The sequence below is a fragment of the Saccopteryx leptura genome, chromosome 3, assembly GCF_036850995.1.
Source record: "Saccopteryx leptura isolate mSacLep1 chromosome 3, mSacLep1_pri_phased_curated, whole genome shotgun sequence".
NCBI classification, from domain to species: Eukaryota; Metazoa; Chordata; class Mammalia; order Chiroptera; family Emballonuridae; genus Saccopteryx; species Saccopteryx leptura.
Genome location: NC_089505.1, coordinates 120,072,660 through 120,095,935, shown reverse-complemented (window position 1 = coordinate 120,095,935; position 23,276 = coordinate 120,072,660). Strand labels below are relative to the sequence as shown.

The following is a 23,276-nucleotide window of genomic DNA, read 5'->3' as shown; positions in this document are numbered from 1 at the left end:
TCCAATAATTCCTCTAGTTTCAAATAAAAATCATTTTCACAAAATATTCTTTCTTCCTTCTCCTCCTCCTTCTCAGCAAACGCCATTCATTAAAGGCACACATTCCTGAAACAAGCTACCTGCCTCAGGCCTTTATTCATTTTACCTCATCTTTTTTTTTTTTTTTTTTTGTATTTTTCTGAAGTTGAAAACGGGGAGGCAGTCAGACAGATTCCCGCATGCGCCCGACAGGGATATACCCGGCATGCCCAACAGGAGGCGATACTCTGCCCATCTGGGGCATCACTCTGTTGCAACCAGAGCCATTCTAGCGCCTGAGGCAGAGGCCACAGAGCCATCCTCAGTGCCCGGGCGAACTTTGCTCCAATGGAGCCTTGGGCTACAGGAGGGGAAGAGAGAGACAGAGAGGAAGGAGAAGGGGAGGAGTAGAGAAGCAGATGGGCACTTCTCCTGTGTGCCCTGGCCGGGAATCGAACCCGGGACTCCTGCACGCCAGGCTGACGCTCTACCACTGAGCCAACCAGCCAGGGTTTACCTAATCTTAAGAAAAGGCCTGATCTGTGGTGGCGCAGTGGATAAAGCGTCGACCTGGAAATGCTGAGGTCGCCGGTTCGAAACCCTGGGCTTGCCTGGTCAAGGCACATATGGGAGTTGATGCTTCCAGCTCCTCCCCCACTTCTCTCTCTCTGTCTCTCTCTCTCCTCTCTAAAAATGAATAAATAAATAAATTAATTAAAAAAAAAAAAAGAAAAGGCAAATCTCAGAGAACTTTCAAACAGAGGGAATCAAAAAACAAGCAAATAAGTTAAAAGCCAGAAATAGCAGGAAAGTGAGCAAATACAAATATTTACTGAACACGATGCTGAATAGCTGCTTCCTTCCAGTTATGCATACCTACTTGGTGTAGTGGCCCTGCCCAGTTTCTAGAAAACTCAGAACACTTGCAAACCTAGAATTGAGATCCACTACTAGAACTGAATTTTTTTTTTCTTTATTCATTTTTAGAGAGGAGAGAGAGAGGGAGAGAGAGAGAGAGACAGAGAGAGAGAAGGGGGGAGGAGCTGGAGCATCAACTCCCATATGTGCCTTGACCAGGCAAGCCCAGGGTTTCGAACCGGCGACCTCAGCATTTCCAGGTTGATGCATTATCCACTGCGCCACCACAGGTCAGGCTAGAACTGAATTTAAAGAAAGAAATGTGGCTCTTAATAAAATGTATCCAGATTTAATCCAATATGTTTACAAAAACTCTAAACTATATGAAGAAAACTATATGAAGAACTATAGAAGAAAAATATATGAAGCACTATCACATATATTAAATGATCCTTCTAATAGCTGTAAGAAAAAGAAAAACAGGTTTCATGATCTTCATTTTATAGATAAGGCAAATGAACTTTAAGGAGATGAAGTGATTCATCTATGTTTACAAAGCTAATTAAGTGACACAGCCAAGACTGAACCCTGGAAGTTTTGTTTCATACCTTCAATCTCTTTATATCAAGTCACAATGAGTTTCATAAACCAGAAGAAGGGCTTTACAAAATTCCCAGGCCCTGGCCAGCTGGCTCAGCGGTAGAGCGTCAGCCTGGCGTGCAGGAGTCCCGGTTTCAATTCCTGGCCAGGGCACACAGGAGAAGCGCCCATCTGCTTCTCCACCCCTGCCCCTCTCCTTCCTCTCTGTCTCTCTCTTCCCCTCCCGCAGCCGAGGCTCCATTGGAGCAAAGATGGCCTGGGCGCTGGGGATGGCTCTGTGGCCTCTGCCTCAGGTGCTAGAATGGCTCTGGATGCAACAGAGCGACGCCCCGGATGGGCAGAGCATCGCCCCCTGGTGGGCGTGCCGGGTGGATCCTAGTTGGGCACATGTGGGAGTCTGTCTGACTGCCTCCCTGTTTCCAGCTTTGGAAAAATGAAAAAAAAAAAATTCCCAGAGGACAAAATCACTCAAACACTTTTACAAAACAAAATCCTAAAATAACTGTAACAAAAAATTACTGTGTGTTTCATACATTTAAAAATGCTCACAATATACACATGAAATATACTCAATAAATAAATATAAACACTGTTGTGTCCATCTCAATTAAATCTCGTATTTCTGTAAAAAAAAAAAGTTTCAAAGCCACTATTATATCATAGTTCTATTTCCTTAGTGTTTCCCAAGTTGGCTTCTTAGCAAAATCATGGTAGGTGTTGGGTATAGGTATATAAAGTACAGGTTCTTGGTCTCAACATGGTGATACTAATTCAGATAAGTTCAGAATCTGCATTTTAACAAGCATTCTAGATCAGTAATTTTCAGCTTCTGTGCCCCAAGAATTTTTAAAACATGCAATACCTATTTAGTCAGGGACACTGACCTCTTTTCCCTTAGATTGTCAAATAAAACAAAATGACAATAGCCAACATAAAACAGATGTCCACTGTGAATGAATTAAAATTGTACCTTTTCTTTTCAGATTGAAAAACAATGTATTTTTTGGTGTGCCATTGAATTGTAGTAATTAGTTTATGTGTACCATGAGATGAAAAAATGTTGAAAATCGTTGTTCTATACAATTCTTAAATTTGCAGTACTGCCCCAATATAATTCTTAGAGATAAAGCAAGCCAAGAAAAATATAAGAAATAAAAATCCAAGTACAAAGATAACTCACCAATCTCCCCTACCCCTGAAACCAGAATAAAACAAATGAGTGAAAAAAGACCTATTTCAACCCTGTCCCCAACTTCAATTGCTGCTCTTGTCCTACCTGTCAGAAACGTTGGCCTCTCTCCTAGTGCCATGTTATGGGATAGATGTCATTTCCACTTTAACATTCTCAAAAAGCTTCAGTTTACTAAAGCTCATTAATCCCAAAACACAAGTATAGGACTGTGAGGTATATTTAAGTAACAGCTTTCCCTAAATGTCATGTAAAAATTGACACAGAGAAGAGGATTTGGGGTAGGAAGGGATGGAGAGAAGGGATGGCTTAGCAAGAAAAGTTGACTGGCACACCAGCTTCCCTGGCCAAGACAAGAATCCACAGGAGGAAAAAAAACACTCTTGAATGGGATTGCTCTATGTAATACTAAGAACAATCTCCATGAGGGAATTCTAAACAGGAGATCATAAATCATAACCATAATGGCAATCATCATCTACTTACAAGCTGCCTCTTCTTGGAAGGCTCAACTCCTTCTGAAAAACAAAACACAATCATATTAGACAAATAAAAAAGGACCCATCTGAGTCCTACAGGTCTGCACTAAATGTCTTAAGAGATTTAGAATATTACCTTAATAAAGCTAATACTAAATATTTCTAAATGACAATCTTTTCCTTTGTCTATTAAACTTAAGTAAAATTTTAAGTATCACCTCTTTATTCTTCCTTCCCAAAAGGAATGTGTCATAGAATAATACTTGTGACACTTTCTTTCCTCCCCAGATGGAACCATCTCACCAGTGTAGATTCTAGGCATTCCTTAGGCCAGCCATTAACTACTGATGAATTGTAAGGTCGAATGCCATTGGCATCAGGGATATAAAAGGAAATTGCAAGAGAGACAGAGAAAGAGACAGAGACAGAGACAGGAAGGGAAAGAGATAAGAAACATCAACTCGTAGTTGTGGCACTTTAGTTGCTTACTGATTGCTTTTCATAGGTGCCTTGACAGAGGAGCTCCAGCCAAGCCAGTGACCCCTTGCTCAAGCCAACAAACTTGAGCTCAAGCCAGGGCCAATGGGATCATGTTGATGATCCCAGGCTTAGGCCAATGAGCCTGAGCTCAAGCTAGTGAGCCCATGTTCAAGCCAGATGAGCCAACACTCAAGTCAGCAAACTCGGGGTTTCAAACCTGGGTCCTCAGCTTCCTGGGTGACGCTCTATCCACTGTGCCACCACTGGTCAGGTAAGATTTACCTTTTTTAATTTTTGTGTTTGTTTTTTTGTATTTTTCTTAAGTTGGAAACAGGGAGGCAGTCACCGGGATCCACCCAGCATGCCCACCAGGGGGCGATGCTCTGCCCATCTGGGGCGTCACTCTGTTGCAACCAGAGCCATTCTAGCGCCTGAGGCAGAGGCCATGGAGCCATCCTCAGTGCCCGGGCCAACTTTGCTCCAGTGAAGCCTTGGCTGCGGGAGGGGAAGAGAGAGACAGAGAGGAAGGAGAGGGGCAGGGGTGGAGAAGAAGATGGGTGCTTCTCCTGTGTGCCCTGACCGGGAACCGAACCTGGGACTCCTGCATGCCAGGCCAACACTCTACCACTGAGCCAACCGGCCAGCGCCGAGATTTATTTTTTAATTAGAAAACATTTCAGGCAAATAAATATGTACAGGAAATAATAAAATAAAGAGATGACTATACATACCACTGGCATGAAAAAGAATCCTTACAAAAACAGTTGGGGCCCCTGTGACTTGTTTTTAAATCTATCAAGTCCCACATCCCACTACTCCCTACTTAACAACTATTCTTTTTTTTTTTTAAGATTTTTTATTTATTCATTATAGAGAGGGGAGGGGGGGGGAGGAGCGGGAAGCATCAACTCCCATATGTGCCTTGACGAGGCAAGCCCAGGGTTTTGAACCGGCAACCTCAGCGTTTCCAGGTTGACGCTTTATCCACTGCACCACCACAGGTCAGGCATTAACAACTATTCTTAATTTTTGCTTATCTTTTCCATGTATGTCATTATATTTTATTACATATATTCATTAATTATGTTTTGTTTTTAAAGTATATATACACAGTTTCAAAGTGTATGTATTCATCCACTAATATCAATCAACATTATAATTGTGGAAATTTGCCTATGTGGATGTACACTTGACCCTTGAACAAAGTGAGGATTGGGGTACCAAACCTCACACAGTCAAAAACTCATGTATAGCCTGGCCTGCGGTCGCACAGTGGATAGAGCATCAACCTGGAACACTGCGGTCGCTCGTTCAAAACCTGGGCTTGCACCCAGTCAAAGCACATACAACAAGCAAGCAATGCTCAGCTAAAGTGAAGCAACTATGAGCTGATAACTTCTCACTACCCACCTCCTCTCTATGTAAAATCAATAAACAAAATCTTTTTTTAAAATCCGTGTATAACTTCTGACTTCCAAAAATTTACAGTTGTCCCTCGGTATCTGTAGAGGATTAGTTTCAGAACCCCCCACAGATAACAAAATCCATGGATGCTCAAGTCCCTTATATAAAATGACATAGATTCTAACAATGCACACAGTTAGTCCTCCACATCCATGGATTCCCATAAATGGAAAATACTGTTTTCTATCTGTGGTTCGTTAAATCTGCAGTTGGTATTAAAGTAAGAGCAAATATGTATTATATATTATACAACACCCAAAAAAAGACTAAGGCAACAACAAAATACATTAAATACATTAAAATTTCTGTAGCAAAATGTATAAGAGCCACAGTAAATATAAAAACTCTAAAGAATGTCAGTTCAATTTTGTCACTAGAAAAGTTTGAATTAGATCAAGTTTTTCTGCTAAATGAGTTATGAAAAACCCTGTTAGTTTCTGGTATTACACCATAGTTCATGCCTCGACCATCTCCTAACTAATATCCCATTTCTGCTTCTACCTTTATCCCTCTATAGTCTATTATCAACATAATAAAGTGATTCTTTGAAAGGTGAGTTAGATCACAGCACTCCTGCTCAAAGCTCTCAAATGGCTCCCCATTTCACAGAGTTAAGTGTAGTAATAGATTAATTTGATAAACGTATATACTCAGGTAACCCAAATCCCTATTAAACTATAAAACATGCCCATCAATCCAGAAAGTTCCACCCTGTCCTTTCTTTGTAAATCCTCAACAAACCAATATTCCCTCACTAAGCAAATACTATTCCCATCTTTTCACCATAGTCTAATCATGCCTGCTCCAGAACTTCATATGAATGGAACTATACAAGTATGAACCTTTTTACAGAGGCTTCTTTCACTATGTTGTTGCATATGATGGTAGCACTATCCAATCATATGAATATACCAGTTTATCCTCTCTCCTACTAGTAAACCTTTGGGTTATTTTCAGTTTTGAGGCATTAACATTCCTGTGCAAATCTCTCTCTCTCTCTTTTTTTTTTTTTTTTTTTTTACAGAGACAGAGAGTGAGTCAGAGAGGGATAGACAGGGACAGACAGACAGGAACGGAGAGAGATGAGAAGCATCAATCGTTAGTTTTTCATGGCGCATTGCAACACGTTAGCTGTTCACTGATTGCTTTCTCATATGTGCCTTGACCGCGGGCCTTCAGCAGACCGGGTAACCCCTTGATGGAGCCAGCGACCTTGGGTTCAAGCTGGTGGGCTTTTTGCTCAAACCAGATGAGCCTGCGCTCAAGCTGGCGACCTCGGGGTCTCGAACCTGGGTCCTCTGCAACCCAGACCGACACTCTATCCACTGTGCCACTGCCTGGTCAGGATTTTTTTTTTTTTTTTTAAACAGGGACAGAGAGAGAGTCAGAGAGAGGGATAGACAGACAGGAACAAAGAGAGATGAGAAGCATCAAACCTCAGTTTTTCGCTGGGACTCCTTAGTTGTTCATTGATTGCTTTCTCATATGTGCCTTGACTGTGGGCCTTCAGCAGACCGAGTAACCCCCTTGCTCAAGCCAGTGATCTTGTATCCAAGCTGGTGCACCTTTTTTTTTTTTTTTTTTTGTATTTTTCTGAAGCTGGAAACGGGGAGAGACAGTCAGACAGACTCCCGCATGCACCCGACCTGGATCCACCCAGACGCCCACCAGGGTCGATGCTCTGCCCACCGGGGGCGATGCTCTGCCCCTCCAGGACGTCGCTTTGCTGCGACCAGAGCCACTCTAGCGCCTGGGGCAGAGGCCAAGGAGCCATCCCCAGCGCCCGGGCCATCTTTGCTCCAATGGAGCCTTGGCTGCGGGAGGGGAAGAGAGAGACAGAGGAAGGGGGGGTGGAGAAGCAAATGGATGCTTCTCCTATGTGCCCTGGCCGGGAATCGAACCCGGGTCCCCCGCACGCCAGGCCAACGCTCTACCGCTGAGCCAACCGGCCAGGGCCTGCGCGCTTTTTTTTTTTTTTTTTTTTTTTTTTTGCTCAAGCCAGATGAGCCCGCGCTCAAGCAAGCAGCCTCGGGGGCCTGCGCGCTTTTTTTTTTTTTTTTTTTTTTTTGCTCAAGCCAGATGAGCCCGCGCTAAAGCAAGCAACCTCGGGGTCTCGAATCGAGGTCCTTCCGCATCCCAGTCCGATGCTCTATCCACTGCGCCACAGCCTGGTCAGGCCTGTGCAAATCTTCTAATACCTGTGTTTCATTTGTCTTAGAAAATACCTAAGAGTGGAATTGCTGAGTTATAGGACAGGTACATGTTTAGTTTTATAAGAAACTACTAGCCTAGCCCTGGCCGGTTGGCTCAGTGGTAGAGCGTCGGCCTGGCATGCAGAGGTCCCGGGTTGGATTCCCGGCCAGGGCACACAGGAGAAGCGCCCATTTGCTTCTCTACCCCTCCCCCTCTCCTTCCTCTCTGTCTCTCTCTTCCCCTCCCCCAGCCAAGGCTCCATTGGATCAAAGATGGCCCCGGCGCTGGGGATGGCTCCTTGGCCTCTGCCCCAGGCGCTGGAGTGGCTCTGGTCGCGACAGAGCAACGCCCCGGAGGGGCAGAGCATCGCCCCCTGGTGGGCAGAGCGTCACCCCTGGTGGGCGAGCCGGGTGGATCCCGGTCAGGCGCGTGCGGGAGTCTGTCTGTCTCTTCCCGTTTCCAGCTTCAGAAAAATACAAAAAGAAAAAAAAAGAAAAAAAAGAAACTACTAGCCTAAAAAAAAGAAAAAGAAAAAGAAACTATTAATACTAGCCTGACCTATGTAGTGGTGCAATGAATAGAGCATCAACCTGAAACACTGAGGTTACCATTTCAAAACATGGGCTTGCCCAATCAAGACACATACAAGAGCCTGACTAGGCAGTGGCACAGTGGATAGAGCGTCAGACTGGGACACAGAGGAACTAGGTTCAAAACCCCGACGTCACCAGTTTGAGCACTGGCTCATCTGGTTTGAGCAAGGCCAACCATCTTGAATCCAAGGTCCCTGGCTTGAGCTAGGGATCACTCAGTCAGCTGTAGCCCCCCCAGTCAAGGCACATATGAGAAAGCAATCACTGAGAAACTAAGGGGCCGCAATAAAGAATTGATGCTTCTCATCTCTCTCTCTCTCTTCCAGTCTGTCAGTTCCTCTCTCTGTCTCTGTCTGTCTCACTCACACGCGCACGCACACACACACACACACACACACACACACAAAGACACATACAAGAAGCAATCAATGAACAACTAAAGTGAAGCAACTACGATATCGCTGTCTCTCTCTCCCTCCCTCTTTCTAAAGTCAATTAAAAAAATTAAAAAAAAAAAAAGAACTTTCTAGGCCCTGTGGTCAGATGGCTCCCTGGACAGAGTATTGTCCCAAAACAGCTGAGGTAACAAGTTCAACCCTCAGAGCACATACAAGAGGCATCCAATGAAACACAACTAAGTAGAACAACAAGTCGATACTTCTCTCTCTCTCTCTCTCAAATCAATGGAAAATTTTAACTTAAAAGGAAGAAACTACTACACTTTTTAAGATTATACCATAGTACACTCCCATGAATGTACAAAAGTTTCAACTGTTCCACATTCCAGCTATTATGTTACACTCATTAATAATATAAAAATTGCTCTAAATTCATCCCAAGAATTCCAACTGCTTTATATTCACACCAATATATGGCATCAGTATTTTAAATTTTAGCCATTCTAGTAAGGGTGTAGCAGTATCTCATTGGTTTTTATTTCCATTCCTCTTTTTATTTATTTCTTATTTTTATTTTTTGCGAGACAGGGAGAAGATGAGGAGTATCAACTCATAGTTGCAGCACTTTTTCGTGCTTTTTTTTACTGATTGTTTCTCATACATGCCTTGACCAGGGGGCTCCAGCCAAGCCAGTAACCCTTTGCTCAAGCCAGGAACCATGCAACCACTGCACTCAAACTGGTGAGCCCATGCTCAAGTCGGATAAGTCAGCATTCAAGCTGGTGACCTCAGGGTTTCGAACCTGGGTCCTCAGCATCCCAGTCTGACACTCTATCCACTGCACCATCACTTGGTCAGTCATGTCTTTTGATAGATATGTTTAATAAATATTTTCTCCCAGTCTGGCTTGCCAAGTAATTAGTAATGTTTAAGATTAATTAAAAGTTTTTAATTTTGATAAATGTCAATTTGTAGATATTTCTTAACAATTAATACTTTTAGTATCTTTATCGAAGAAACCTTTGTTCATGCCAAGGACAAAAAAATATTTTCCCTTATTTTATTTCTAAAAGTTTTATTGTTTTAGCCTCTATGTTTAGATCTATGATTCCTCTGAATTAATTTTATGGTAACATGTGAGATAAAGTTATGGTTCTTTTATTCACATAGATATCAACTTATTCCAGCACCAGTCGTTGAAAACACTCTTTTCCTCAACAGATGTCTTTCGCACCTTTGCTGAAAATCAAATTATAATAGAATAAGCCATTTCTGGGCTATCTACTTCATTGAATCAATCTATTTTTCTATTTTTCCACTCTATGCCGGTACCACACTATATTAATTCTGTAGCTTTATATTAAGTTTTGAAGTCAGTCAATGTAGCCCTTTAACTTTATATTTTTTCAAGATTGTTTTGAATATTCTAAATTCCTAGTATTTCCACATAAATTTTAGAATTAGATTATTAATTATTACCAAAATGCCTGCTGGGATTACAGGCCAATTTAGAAGAAGTGATATCATAATACTTTGAGTTTTACTTCTTTCCACTTTCTAAGACTGCAGTAAACATCCTTACCTGTTTCTCCTAATCATAGAGAAAAAGTTCAATGTTTTACCACTAAATATTATGTTAGCTATAGGTATTCCATAGGTAATTTTTATCAAGTTGATAAAGTTCCCTTCTATTCCCAATTTTTTTATAGTTTTTATCATGAATGGGTATTGATTTTATCAAGTACTTTCTTGATCATATGGTTTTTCTCCTCTATTCTGTTCATGTGAATTACAGTGATTGACTTTCTAATATTAGACTAATACTGAATTTTTTACTTAACTCCAACTTTGTCAAATATGTTGCTAGATTCATTTGCTAATATTTCTTTGTACCTGTTTTCATAAGAGATAATGATTTCTAATTTTCTTTTATTATAATTGCATTTGTCAGATTTTGGTATCACAATTACACTGGCCTTCTAAAATTAGCTGGGAAGTATTTCTTCCTCCTCTATTTTCTGAAAGAATTTGCATAAGATTGGCATTATTTCTTATTTACATATTATATAATTTTAATAAAATCATGTAGCTCTGGAGGCTTTTTTTTTTTTTTTTTTTTTTTTTGTATTTTTCTGAAGCTGGAACGGGGAGAGACAGACAGACTTCCGCATGCGCCCGGCCGGGATCCATCCGGCACGCCCACCAGGGGCGATGCTCTGCCCACCAGGGGGCGATGCTCTACCCCTCCGGGGCGTCGCTCTGCCACGACCAGAGCCACTCCAGCGCCTGGGGCAGAGGCCAAGGAGCCATCCCCAGCGCCCGGGCCATCCCTGCTCCAATGGAGCCTTGGCTGCGGGAGGGGAAGAGAGAGACAGAGAGGAAGGAGGGCGAGGGGGGGGGGGTGGAGAAGCAAATGGGTGCTTCTCCTATGTGCCCTGGCCGGGAATCGAACCCCGGTCCCCCGCACACCAGGCCGACACTCTACCGCTAAGCCAACTGGCCAGGGCCTCTGGAGGCTTTTATTTTGAATTTTTGCTCCTATAGTATAACTAAGACAGGCCTATGTACTTCCTCTTCTCAAACTGACCTTATCAGTTTTGGCATCATGATTATATAGGCCTCATAAAATGTGCTAGAAGGGTTTCCTCCTTTTGTACTTTCTGAAACAATCTATATAAAACTGGGAATATCGTTCTGTGAATCTACATGACAGTTTTGGATTCTTGAATAGGTTAAATGGATAACATGGTGGATTATATTTGGGGGCAATAATAAACAAAAAGTCTATAAAATGCATATGTGCCCCTCCCTGAACCCCTGTATAGACAGAGAAATGCATCTATGGAAGTCCATCCCTTCGGCCCCCCTTTCCCAGGCCTTGCACCTACACAAAAGCCTGCATCTGCAAGATTGATGCCCAGGGCTCCAGATCAGTACATTCTGTACCAAGTTCTCTGGTACCATAGACAGACCTAAGGCAATGGAATAAGAAGTAGTCTCCAATCAGATAAAGGTAATCCAAGTAATAATGATTTCCCAATCCTCCCTTTCCCAGGGAATATTCATAGCAGTTGTGGAGGAAAGCTTCACAATCAGAAAGCTTAGCTAAGATAAGAGCAATATCATTTAGGCAAATAACTAAATTCTCTGAATCATCACTTTCTCTTAGAAACTAGGATGATAATATCTGACAATACATTACAACATCAGGTGAAGCCTGTTCCATTAGGCCTTCTATAATCTACTAGTTATCCCTTGATTCTCCATATTCTTCACAATCTTCCATTAGCTTCCAATCAGTATTTTGAACATATTCAAATCTATCCCACCTCGGAATAAGGGGGTTAAATTTTTTCCTTAATTACTATACACCCATCTACAACCACTCCCTTATCCGTTTTTTCCCTTCACAGTCACACTTTTTTTAAATTTTTTATTTAGAAAATTAAATTTAATGGGGTGACATTGATCAATAAGAGTATAGATTTCAGGTATACATTTCTATAGCATTTGAATTGATTGTGTTGTGTGCCAATCACCCAAAGTTAAATCATTCTGCATCACCATATATTTGTCCATATTTATTCCCTTCTCCCTGGTAACCACTTCACTTTTATCTATATCCATGAGTCTCATTTTCACGTCCTACCTATGTGTGAAAGCTTTTTCTGATTTAATTATTTCACTTAGTATAAAGTTCTCAAGGCTCATCATGTAGTTGTAAAATGTCACTATGTCATCATTTCTTATGGCTGAGTAGTATTCCATTGTGGTATATATACCACATCTTCTTTATCCAATACTCTATCGAAGGACACTTTGGTTGTTTCCATGTCTTGGCCACTGTGAGTAATGCTGTGATGAATGGGGGGGGGGGGGAGCATGTGACTTGGCATACCAATGTTTTCAAGTTTTTTGGCTAGATACCCAGTAGAAGGATTGCTGTGTCATATGGTAGTTCTAGTCTTAATTTTTTTGAGGAACTGACATACTTTCTTCCATAATGAACAGCCACAATTCTTGAATTAGTTGTCTATATTCCCTGTCTCCAAATTTTCACTTCCAATTCACCCTTCAATGCACTCCAAATATCCCCAGATCTTACATCCCATTTAAACCATTCTTCCCAGGTTACCAGTAGTCTCCATCTGAAGAACCTCCACTGCATTTTGAGTCCATCATTTCTTTTTTATTTTTTTTCTTGACTGCTCAGCAGAATCTAACAGAATCATTCATTCTTCTGTCTTGACTTTTCTTTCCATGAAAACACAACTCCTGTTTCTCCTCTTATCTCTGAAAACACTACTCAAAACACCTTTGCAGGCTCCTCCTTCATAACCTTAGACCCTTAAAAGTTGATTGTCCTTAAAGCTCTGCCTAGAAACTCTCCTCTCTATATAAATTCTACAGATGACTACCAAATTGTATCTCCATCCCAGGTCTCTCCTGAGCTCTATAGCTGTATCTGTAACTATCTTGTCCTTACCACGTCTAAAAATTCAACTTACCGCTACTCAGTCACACTCCTCCTGTTTTCCACTTCAGTGACAACACATCAAATCCATAGTCACTCTTGATTATTCACTTTCTCTCACTCTACACATCCAATTACTCATCAAGCCTTATCAATTCTACCAGCAAAATAGCTACCTTGAATCATCAATTTCACTTTATCTCCACTGCTGTGTCCCCTAGAGCAAGCCAGCATCATCCTTAACATCCTCATAATTAATATCCCTTTTAGTTTTGTTTACCGTAAGTTTTAATGTTATATTATGTAATTATCATGTAATTAATATATGCTTTCTAGGTAACACTATGTAAATTTAATAAAACAGAAACTGCAATCAAGAAGTAAATTTAAATTGAGTCATTCCTCTTCTTAAAACTCCTCAATGGCCTGACCAGGTGGTGGCGCAGTGGATAGAGCGTTGGACTGGGATGCGGAAGGACCCAGGTTCGAGACCCCGAGGTCACCAGCTTGAGCGCGGGCTCATCTGGCTTGAGTAAAAAGCTCACCAGCCTGGACCCAAGGTCGCTGGCTCCAGCAAGGGGTTACTCGGTCTGCTGAAGGCCCGCGGTCAAGGCACATATGAGAAAGCAATCAATGAACAACTAAGAAGTCGCAATGCGCAACGAAAAACTAATGATTGATGCTTCTCATCTCTCTCTCTCCGTTCCTGTCTGTCCCTGTCTATTTCTGCCTATGTAAAAAAAAAACAAAAAAAACTCCTCAATGAATAAAGTCTAAAATCTTTTCTGTAGTCTACAAGGCACTACCTAGCTGCTGCTGCCTTCCTCTTCAGGACCATTTACACAATTCACCGGTCTTGCTGGAGCGGATCTCTTAAACATGCCACACTATCACTCGCCTACAGGTCTTTTTTTTTTTTCTTTTTTCTTTTTTCTTTTTTTTTTTTTTTGTGGCAGAGACAGAGAGAGTCAGAGAGGGACAAACAGAAACAGACAGACAGGAAGGGAGAGAGATGAGAAGCATCAATTCTTCACTGTGGTTCCTTAGTTGTTCATTGATTGATTTCTCACATGTGCCTTGACTGGGGGGGCTACAGCAGACTGAGTGACCCCTTGCTCAAGCCAGCAACCTTGGGCTCAAGCTGGTGAGCCTTGCTCAAACCAGATGAGCCCATGATCAAGCTGGCGAGCTCAAGGTCTCGAACCTGGGTCCTCCATGACCCAGCCCGACACTCTATCCACTGCACCACCGCCTGGTCAGGCACTCACCTACAGGTCTTCATACTTATTGTTCGCTCTCCCTGAAAGTCCTCTCCTTAGCTCTTTTTATACATTCTTGGATTTTTTCTTAAGCTTCATTTACTCTAGGAAGATTTCCCCACACATAGTTCTCCCAGTCTCCCTCTATATAATTCTAAGTCTTTACTGTAATTAGTTGCTTAATTGTCTATTTTCTGGGATTGATGATTACCACTAAGGAAAAGAGATCAGTATTGCTCACAAGACATTCCTAGCACCCAGCACAATACCTTACCTAATAAGTACCAGATAAATAGTTGGTGAATAAATCAATGAATCAATCAAGTAAATGGTACTTACTAGTATCATTATCATCATTTTTAGGCTCACAATAAGGTTCACTTCATTTGGAGTTAAAATTGATGAAAACTGTCAACTGAAATTAGGTCAGCAAAAGAGGCTTTACTAGAGAAAGAACATACTCTGTTGTCACATATTTACTGACAGTCTTCTGGCTGGTAGCTAAGTATTTCAGTGACTTAAAAAAAATGCTTTCATGAGAGAAAAACATTACCTACCAAAGAAATCTACTTTAATACCATTTACTGTCTGGCCTTAAAAGGACTATTATCTCTAAATACAAGTAGATCCTCAGGTCTGGCAGCAAATAAATCTGCTGGAATGCACAAAAACCTCCCTTTCCTGTGTAGCAAGTGAACCATTACTACTGCTCTGAGCATTATGGTATGTTAGCTCCATTATTCTCACACTTAAAGTGTTAGGCTATCTTGAGGTCAGGAGCCAAGGGGGAAATCAGTGTATATGCAGCTATGATGTTCCCATGAAACTCTAATGTATTTCACTGCTTTGTTCTTCTATTTACTTGTTCTATTAAATTTATGTCATCACCCTGAGAACAGGTTCCAAGGAATGTTTACATTATACAATACTAAGAAACATGGGAAAGCACACAAAATATGAATTTCAAAAAACTAGATTCGGCCTGACCAGGCGGTGGCACAGTGGATAGAGCATCGGACTGGGATGAGGACCCAGGTTCGAGACCCTGAGGTCGCCAGCTTGAGTGCGGGTTCATCTGGTTTGAGCAAAAAAAGCTCACCAGCTTGGACCCGAGGTTGCTGGCTTGAGCAAGGGGTTACTCAGTCTGCGGTAGTCCCATGGTCAAGGCACATATGAGAAAGCAATCAATGAACAACTAAGGTGTCGCAACGAAAAACTGATGATTGATGCTTCTCATCTCTCTCCGTTCCTGTCTGTCTGTCCCTATCTATCCCTCTCTCTGACCCTGTAAAAAAAAAATAAAATAAAAACTAGATTCAGCCCTGGCTGGTTGGCTCAGTGGTAAAGTGTCAGCCTGGCGTGTGGAAGTCCCAGGTTCGATTCCAGGCCAGGGCACGCAGGAGATGCACCCATCTGCTTCTCCACACTTCCCCCTCTCCTCTGTCTCTGTCTCTCTTTTCCCCTCCCACAGCCAAGGCTGCATTGGAGCAAAAGGTTGGCCCCGGTGTTAAGGATGGCTCCATGGCCTCTGCCTCAGGTGCTGGAATGGCTCCAATTGAAATGGAGCAATGCCCCAGATGGGCAGAGCATTGCCCCCTGTTGGGCTTGCCGGGTGGATCCCGGTAGGGTGCATGCAGGAGTCTATCTGTCTGCCTCCCCAGTCCTGCTTCTCATTTCGGAGAAATAAAAAATAAAAAAATTAGATTCCATTATGACTCAGTAATATATAATTTGTGTGGCCTAGGCCATGACAAGATAGCTCAGTTGGTTAGAGCACCATCCGGAAGCACAAAGGTTGCTGGTTTGATCTCAGGTTAGGGTACACACAGGAACAGCTTAATGTTCCTGTCACTCTCTCTCTCCCTCCCCATTCCTCTCTCACAGAAATCAAGAAATAAAAAATTTTTTAAAAGATTTAATTTGTGTGGCCTGGAATTTCACCTACCTGTAAGGCTTAGCTATAGTGCTTGTGAAAGTCAAATAAAATAATGTATACAAAAGTATTTTATTCTATAAATTATGACATATTCTCACATAAGTTTGAAGAATAGTAAAGACAGCTTAAGGATGCTACAAGGATTTTTTAAATTTTGTTTTTCATTTATAGCTGACCTAACAGGATATTTCTACATTATAATAAAATACTGAGGGCTCAGAGTCAGAAAAATATTTAAACACAGTTCTACTTATTTTGCTCATAAAATTCTAGTCATCGTTAAACTTTTCTAAATCGCATTTTTCTTATCTGCACACCTGAAATAAAAAATATCTACTTTGTCTATCTCAAAAAAGTTAACCCAAGGCTAGAACAAGAAAATATATTTAAAAGCCTAAGGTTCTCTCTTTTCCTCACTACCCAGAAAGGGGCCCATTCGGCATTGTTCTCAGTTTCCACCTAACTTAAAGGAAAACTTTCACAATATCCAGAGCCCTTGAGAACCTGCAAATGAAGGAGGAGGATGTCCTCAAATTCCTTGCAGCAGGAACCCACTGACGTGGCACCAACCTTGACTTCCAAATGAAACAATACATCTACAGAAGGAAAAGCGATGACACCTACATCATTAATCTGAAGAGAGCTTCTGCTGGCAGTTTGAGCTATTGTTGCCACTGAAAACCCCACTGATGCGGTGGTGCAGTGAATAGAGCATCGGCCTGGGATTCTGAGGACACATGTTCAAAACCTTAAGGTCACTGGCTTGAGCACGGGCTCATCCGGCTTGAGCATGGGCTCATAAACATGACCTTATGCTCACTGGCTTGAGCCCAAAGGTTGCTGGCTTGAGCCCAAAGGTTGCTGGCTTGAGCAAGGGGCCACAGGCTCAGCAAGAGCCCCCAGTCAAGGTACATATGAGAAAGCAATAAATGAAGTTACTGCAACTATGAATTGATGCTTCTCATCTCACTCCCTTCCTGTCTGTTCCTGTCTGTCTGTCTGTTTCTCACTAAAATTAAAAAAAAAAAGGATATCCCACTAATGTCAATGTCACTTTGCCCAGAAATGGCCAGTGAGCTGCTGTCACTGGAGACACTTCATTCCTGGAACCTTCACTAAACACATCCAGGCAGCCTTCTGGGAGCTGAGACTTCTGGTAGTTACTGATCCCAGGGCTGACCACCAGCGTCTCAACAGAGGCATCTTATATTAAGCTGTCTACCATTTCCCTATGTATCACACACAGACTCTCTCCTCTGTACTATGTGGACATTGCCATCCCTTGCAATAAAGTGGGGGGCTCAGGCCTGACCTGTGGTGGCGCGGTGGATAAAGCGTCGACCTGGAAATGCTGAGGTCGCCAGTTCGAAACCCTGGGCTTGCCTGGTCAAGGCACATATGGGAGTTGATACTTCCAGCTCCTCCCCACCTTCTCTCTCTGTCTCTCTCTCTCCCTTTCTCTCTCTCCTCTCTAAAAAAAAAAAAAAAAAAATGGGCCCTGGCCAGGTTGGCTCAGCGGTAGAGCGTCGGCCTGGCGTGCGGGGGACCCGGGTTCGATTCCCGGCCAGGGCACATAGGAGAAGCGCCCGTTTGCTTCTCCACCCCCCCCCCTCCTTCCTCTCTGTCTCTCTCTTCCCCTCCCACAGCCAAGGCTCCATTGGAGCAAAGATGGCCCAGGCGCTGGGGATGGCTCCTTGGCCTCTGCCCCAGGCGCTAGAGTGGCTCTGGTCGCGGCAGAGCATCGCCCCCTGGTGGGCGTGCCGGGTGGATCCCAGTCGGGCGCATGCGGGAGTCTGTCTGACTGTCTCTCCTTGTTTCCAGCTTCAGAAAAATACCAAAAAAAAAAAAAAAATTGAATAAAATTAAAAAAAAAAAGTGGGGGGATCACTCAGTGGATCTGATATAGTGAATGCTGGTCCCGGAAGTACTGAGCATGCGTGGCATCATCTCCCATGAACACTGATGGGAAGTCATGCCTGCTCTCTACTACAACAAAGATCCTGAAAGACTGAAAAGGAAAACCAGGCTGCTGCTGAAAAACCTGTGAACAAGGAGAAATTTCAGGGTGAATGGACTGCTCCACCTCCCAAGTTCACTGCTACTCAACTCTGTGAGGTTGCAGACTGGTCGGAAGGCATGCAGGTGCCCTTTCTGCCTAGTCAGCAGTTCCCTACTGAAGCCTGGAGCCCTCAGCCTTCCACTGAAGACTGGTCTGCAGCCCCCACTGCTCAGGCCACTGAATGGGTAGGAATAACCACTGAGTGCTCTTAAGCTCTTCTTCCACAAACTCTTTAACAGAATAAAAATAAGGTTGACAGAAAATAAAGTTTCTAAAAGTGGTGTCTAAAAAATAAAGAAATATATAAATAAAAGCTAAGGTTCTCATAGAAAAAGATGTTCGATATCATATGTCATCAGAGACATGTAAATTAAAATAATGAGATACTACTACAAAGCTGTAAGGATGGCCAAAACCTACAACAGTGACACCACCAAATGCTAGGAGGGTGTGGAGCAACAGGAACTCTCATATACTGCTAGTGGGAATGCAAAATGGTACAACCACTTGGGAAGACAGTTTGACAGCTTCCCCCAAAACTAAACATACTTCAATCATAGGGTCCAGCAATTGTGTTCCTTGGTATTTACCCAAAGGAAATGAAAATTTATGTCCACACAAAAAAACTATACATGGGTGTTTAAAAGCAGCTTTACTCATAATTGACAAAACTTGAACACAACCAAGATGTCCTTCAGTAGGTGGATAAATAAACTGTGGTATATCCAGTAATGGAGTATTATTCAGCACTAAAAAGAAAGGAGCTATTAAGCCATGAAAGGGCATGGATGAAAGTTAAATGAATATTACTAAGTGAAAGAAGCAAATCTGAAAAGGCTACATACCATACAACTCCAACTTCTGGAAAAGACAAAGCTATGGATTATGGATACAGTAAAAAGATCAGTGGTTGCACAGGGTGGGGGTGGGAGCTGGTAGAGATGAATAGGTAGAGCACAGAGGACTTTTAGGGTGAGTAAAAATACTCTCTACTAAAATGATGGAATATATGCCGTCTTTTTCCACACCCACAAAATATGTAACACCAAGATAAACACCTTAGGGTAAACTATGAGGCCCTGTCCAATTAGTTTAGTTGGTTAAGAGCATCTTCCTGAAATGACAAGGGTACAGGTTCCATCCTTGGTCAGGACACACATGGGAAGCAACCAATGAATGCACGACTGAGTGGAACAACAAATGAATACTTCCCTTCCCCTTCCACTCCCCCTCTTCCTCAGTCTCAAAAAAAAAAAAAGCCCTGGCCAGATAGCTCAGTTGGTTGGAGCATCCTGGAGCGCGAAGGTTGCCAGTTCAATTCCCCCAGTCAGGGCACATACAGGAGCAGCTCAGTGTTCCTGTCTCTCTCACTCTCCTCCTACCTTTCTTAAAAAAAAGGCAAACTATGAATTTTGGGGGTGGTTATGATGTGTCAATGCAGGGTCATCCTTGCTAAAAAATATACCATTCTGGTGAGTGATGTTGATAAATACGGAGGCTATGTAAGTGTGGGGGCAGAGTTACACTGAAAATCTCTGTACCTTCCTCTCATTTTTATTGCAAACTTAATGACTCCAAAAAAAATAGTCTTTAAAAAAAACTGCAAAAGCCTGACCAGGTGGTGGCGCAGTGGATAGAGCGTTGGACTGAGGTGCAGGAGACCCAGGTTCGAGACCCCGAGGTCGCCAGCTCATCTGGTTTGAGCAAAGCTCACTAGCTTGGACCCTAGGTCATTGGCTCAAGCAAGGGGTTACTTGGTCTGCTGAAGGCCCACAGTCAAGGCACATATGAGAGAGCAATCAATGAACAACTAAAGTGTCTGTTGGGCAGATATCCCATCATGCCTCAGATAAGTGACTTTGTATTAGAGACTTCCCCTATTTTGTATATTGGATTAAAGGTTTTGATTTCTACACTATAAAGTGGGGGCAGAACGGGAGCTTGCTCTCTTGGTTCCTGAGATTAACATTAGAACAGAGAGAAGAGAGAGCAGAGAGCAGAGAAAGGCCATGTGGAAGAGGCCAGGAGAAGCAGCCAAGATGGCGGAGTGTTGAGTGAGAAGTCAGTTTGTGCAGGGAGAAGGAAGGAGATGGGGAACAGAGGTAAATAGGTCTGGTGAGCTAGGAACCTTTGATTCTAGGAAACTCAGGTAAGTCAGTAGCTTTGTGAGCACTGAATGTGAGTGGGTTTTGGAGCCCAGTGTGTGTTTTTACTTGCCCGCTGGGTGCAAGCTAGAATTAAAGATGATGGCCCACCAGTTTTTGGCTCCTTTGTTTCTTTACCAACTGTCCGAATCCAATGCAAACCTGCATGGGCCAGGCTGCTGTGATGGTGGCCATGACTACTGGCTTTACAGTGTCGCAACGAAAAACTGATGATTGATGCTTCTCATCTCTCCTCATTCCTGTCTGTCTGTCCCTGTTTATCCCTCTCTCTGATTCTCTCTGTCTCTGTAATAAAAAAAAAAAAAAAAACCTGCAAAAAAAAAAAAGCTTAAGTTTGACAGTTTGGATTACCATTATTACTAAGGATTTTTCTATTCTGACCCATCTGTGCAGGGCTCTAAAACCAATGCATGGGGTGCTATGTTCCAAAAACTGCCCCCTCAAAACTCAAGAACATATTGCTTAAGTCTCTAAAATTTTACTATTACCATTTTGGATTCCTCCAACTGACACACTTTGATTCTGCCTGCCGAAAATGATTATTTTCCCAAGAGTTTAAAATAATATCTGACTGCCCTGACTAGCTGGTTCAGTGGATAAATCATCAGCCCAGCATATGGATGGCCTGGATTCAATACCTGGTCAGGGCACACAAAAGAAGCAATCATCTGCTTCTCTCCTCCTCCCTCTCCTACTTCTCTCCCTCTTCCCCTTCTCTCCCCTTTCCCCTCCCACAGCCAGTGGTTTGATTGGTTCCAACATCAGCCCCAAGCACTGAGGATAGCTCAGAAAAGCCTCAGGTGCTAAAAATAGCTCAACTAATTACAGCATCAGCCCAAGAAAGGGGTTGCCGGGTGGATTCCGGTTGGGACACATAGAGGAGTCTGTCTCACTATCTCCTCTCCTCCCTCCCTTTCGCTTAAATGCAAAGCAAACTTCTAAAGATATTACATACAGAATGAGATGGTGCTGTACACATAGGGAATCACTGTCTATATATATGCATTACTTATTATTCATAATGACTAAATCCATAAAATATTTCCCAAGAAAAGACAAAGGCCAAGTGTCAAAAGGCAGTAACCACTACCCCCACAAATAAATATGCAAGCCAAGAGTCACAAGGCTGTTGTTTGTTCTTTATATCAATAGTTACCAGCATGGAGATGAGTGTGGGTCAAAGCTGTCTGTGCCTGAGGCTCCCTCACCACTTCTACTTAAATTTTCACTCATATTCATTCATTCTTTAACTCACTCATTCATTCATCCCTCTTTCACTGCAGTAGCAGCACTCTCCCCAGAAAAGGAAATTAACAAGCTCCAAGAAACATAACTCAACTTTCTGGAAGTAAATGAAGAACTGGGTTTTGGGGAAAACTCCTCAACTAACATTTAAAACCAAATGTGGAGAAAAAAGCATTCTCCAGCACTGAAAACTGGATACTTCTATACAGAAATTGTAATTAAACCCATAAAGTATGACTAACATAAGTAACTGCTTGGGGTAAGAGTAGGAGTAGAACAACATTCTAGGGCCCACTCGGAATCCATTGCTAATGACAACATCATCCTGTACTTTGCTGTCCCACTGAGTGAAAGAAGACATTTATATTTAACTATTTATTTAAATATAATACAAATACAGAAAAGTACACCTAGCATATAGCATACAGCTAAAAAACTAAACACACCAGTGTAACCAACAGGCAGATTTTTAAAAAATAAATATTACCATTAACCTAGAAGTATTCCCACTTCCCCCTCTTCCAGTCATAACCTATGACCCCTCCCACCCCAGAAAATCATCATCTCGATTTCTAAATTTATAGAACAGTTTTGTTATTTTGGCATTTTCTTTAATGGAATATACAGTATACACTCTTTTGTGTCTAGCACTTGTGTTCAACATATATCCAACTGAAATTTCAGAAAGCAAAAAATAGAAAAATCACATTTAAAGTATCATAATAATTGCTAAGAATTTTTCAAAATTAATAATAAAAATGAATATACATTTACAGGAAGCACAATATACCCCAAGAAAGATTAATTTTCTTTTTAAATCTAGACCAGGTAAATAATAGTAATACTGAAAACCACCAAAGACAAAAAAAAAAAATCTTAAGAGCCAGGGAATAAGATCCATAACTTTGAAGTAATGCCAGTTAGAATGGCAATGTTTCTCAATGATGGAAACCAAAAGATAGCTGAATAATATGGGAAAGAAAATGACTACCAACTAAAATTATATACCTATACAAACTATCTTTCAAGGTCAAAGGCATTATAATAACACTTAAATAAATATAAGTACTTAAATAAATATAAGTATTTACTACCAACATACCTATACTAAAAGAATGTCTAAATGATGTACTTTAGGAAGAAGAAAAATAATCCCAGAAAGCAAGCCCAAGACTAAAAAAAAAAAAAAACACTGAGCAAGAACACTGGTAAATTTATGTAAATCTCCATAAGCACTGACTGTATAAAATAACAACAATAATAGTACTAATTAATATAAACAATATTTTCAAAGGAAAGAATTAAAATACTGGGCAAAAATAGCATTAAATTTGGAACTGGTAATGAGAGGGAAGGATTCTGGTGTTCAGGAGGAGGCTAAAATTTGAATTTGTTCTAACTCACCAGTACAGTTAGAAAAATCAAGTAAGAGCCTGATAAGGCGGTGGCGTACTGGACAGGTTCAAAACTCAAAGGTTGCCAGTTTGAGTGCAGGCTCATCCAGCTTGAGCACAGGCTTCACCCAGCTTGAGCACAGGATCGCTGACTTGAGCATGGGATCATAGACATGACCCCATGGTCACTAGTTTGAGCAAAGAGTCACTCACTCTGCTGTAGCCTCCCTGTCAAGGCACATATGAGAAAGCAATCCAAGAACAACTAAGGTGCCGCAACGAAGAATTGATGTTTCTCATCTCTCTCCCTTCCTGTCTGTCTGTCCCTATCTGTCCCTCTCTCTCTGTCACTGAAAAAAAAAAAAATCAAGTAATAAAACAAATCAAAAAAGCTTTATCAGTATTTTTAAATAGCAAAAAAAAAAAAAAGAAGAAAAGAAAAGAAAATTAATACAGCATGGAAATGCAGGAA

The 23,276-nt window shown here is 41.9% G+C and overlaps 1 protein-coding gene and 1 pseudogene across 5 annotated transcripts in view; one reads left to right on the top strand and one right to left on the bottom strand.

Moving 5' to 3' along the window:
* The window catches only part of MAST2 (microtubule associated serine/threonine kinase 2), a 219,649-nt gene that overhangs the window by 104,223 nt on the left and 92,150 nt on the right, over positions 1–23,276 (bottom strand). For all 5 annotated transcript variants that reach the window (XM_066376120.1, XM_066376111.1, XM_066376114.1 and 2 more), the window contains exon 4: positions 3,152–3,183. In XM_066376120.1, coding sequence (XP_066232217.1) covers positions 3,152–3,183 — 32 coding nt within the window. The remainder of the gene's footprint in view (positions 1–3,151; positions 3,184–23,276) is intronic.
* Positions 5,884–18,217, top strand: LOC136397269 (small ribosomal subunit protein uS2B-like; annotated as a pseudogene).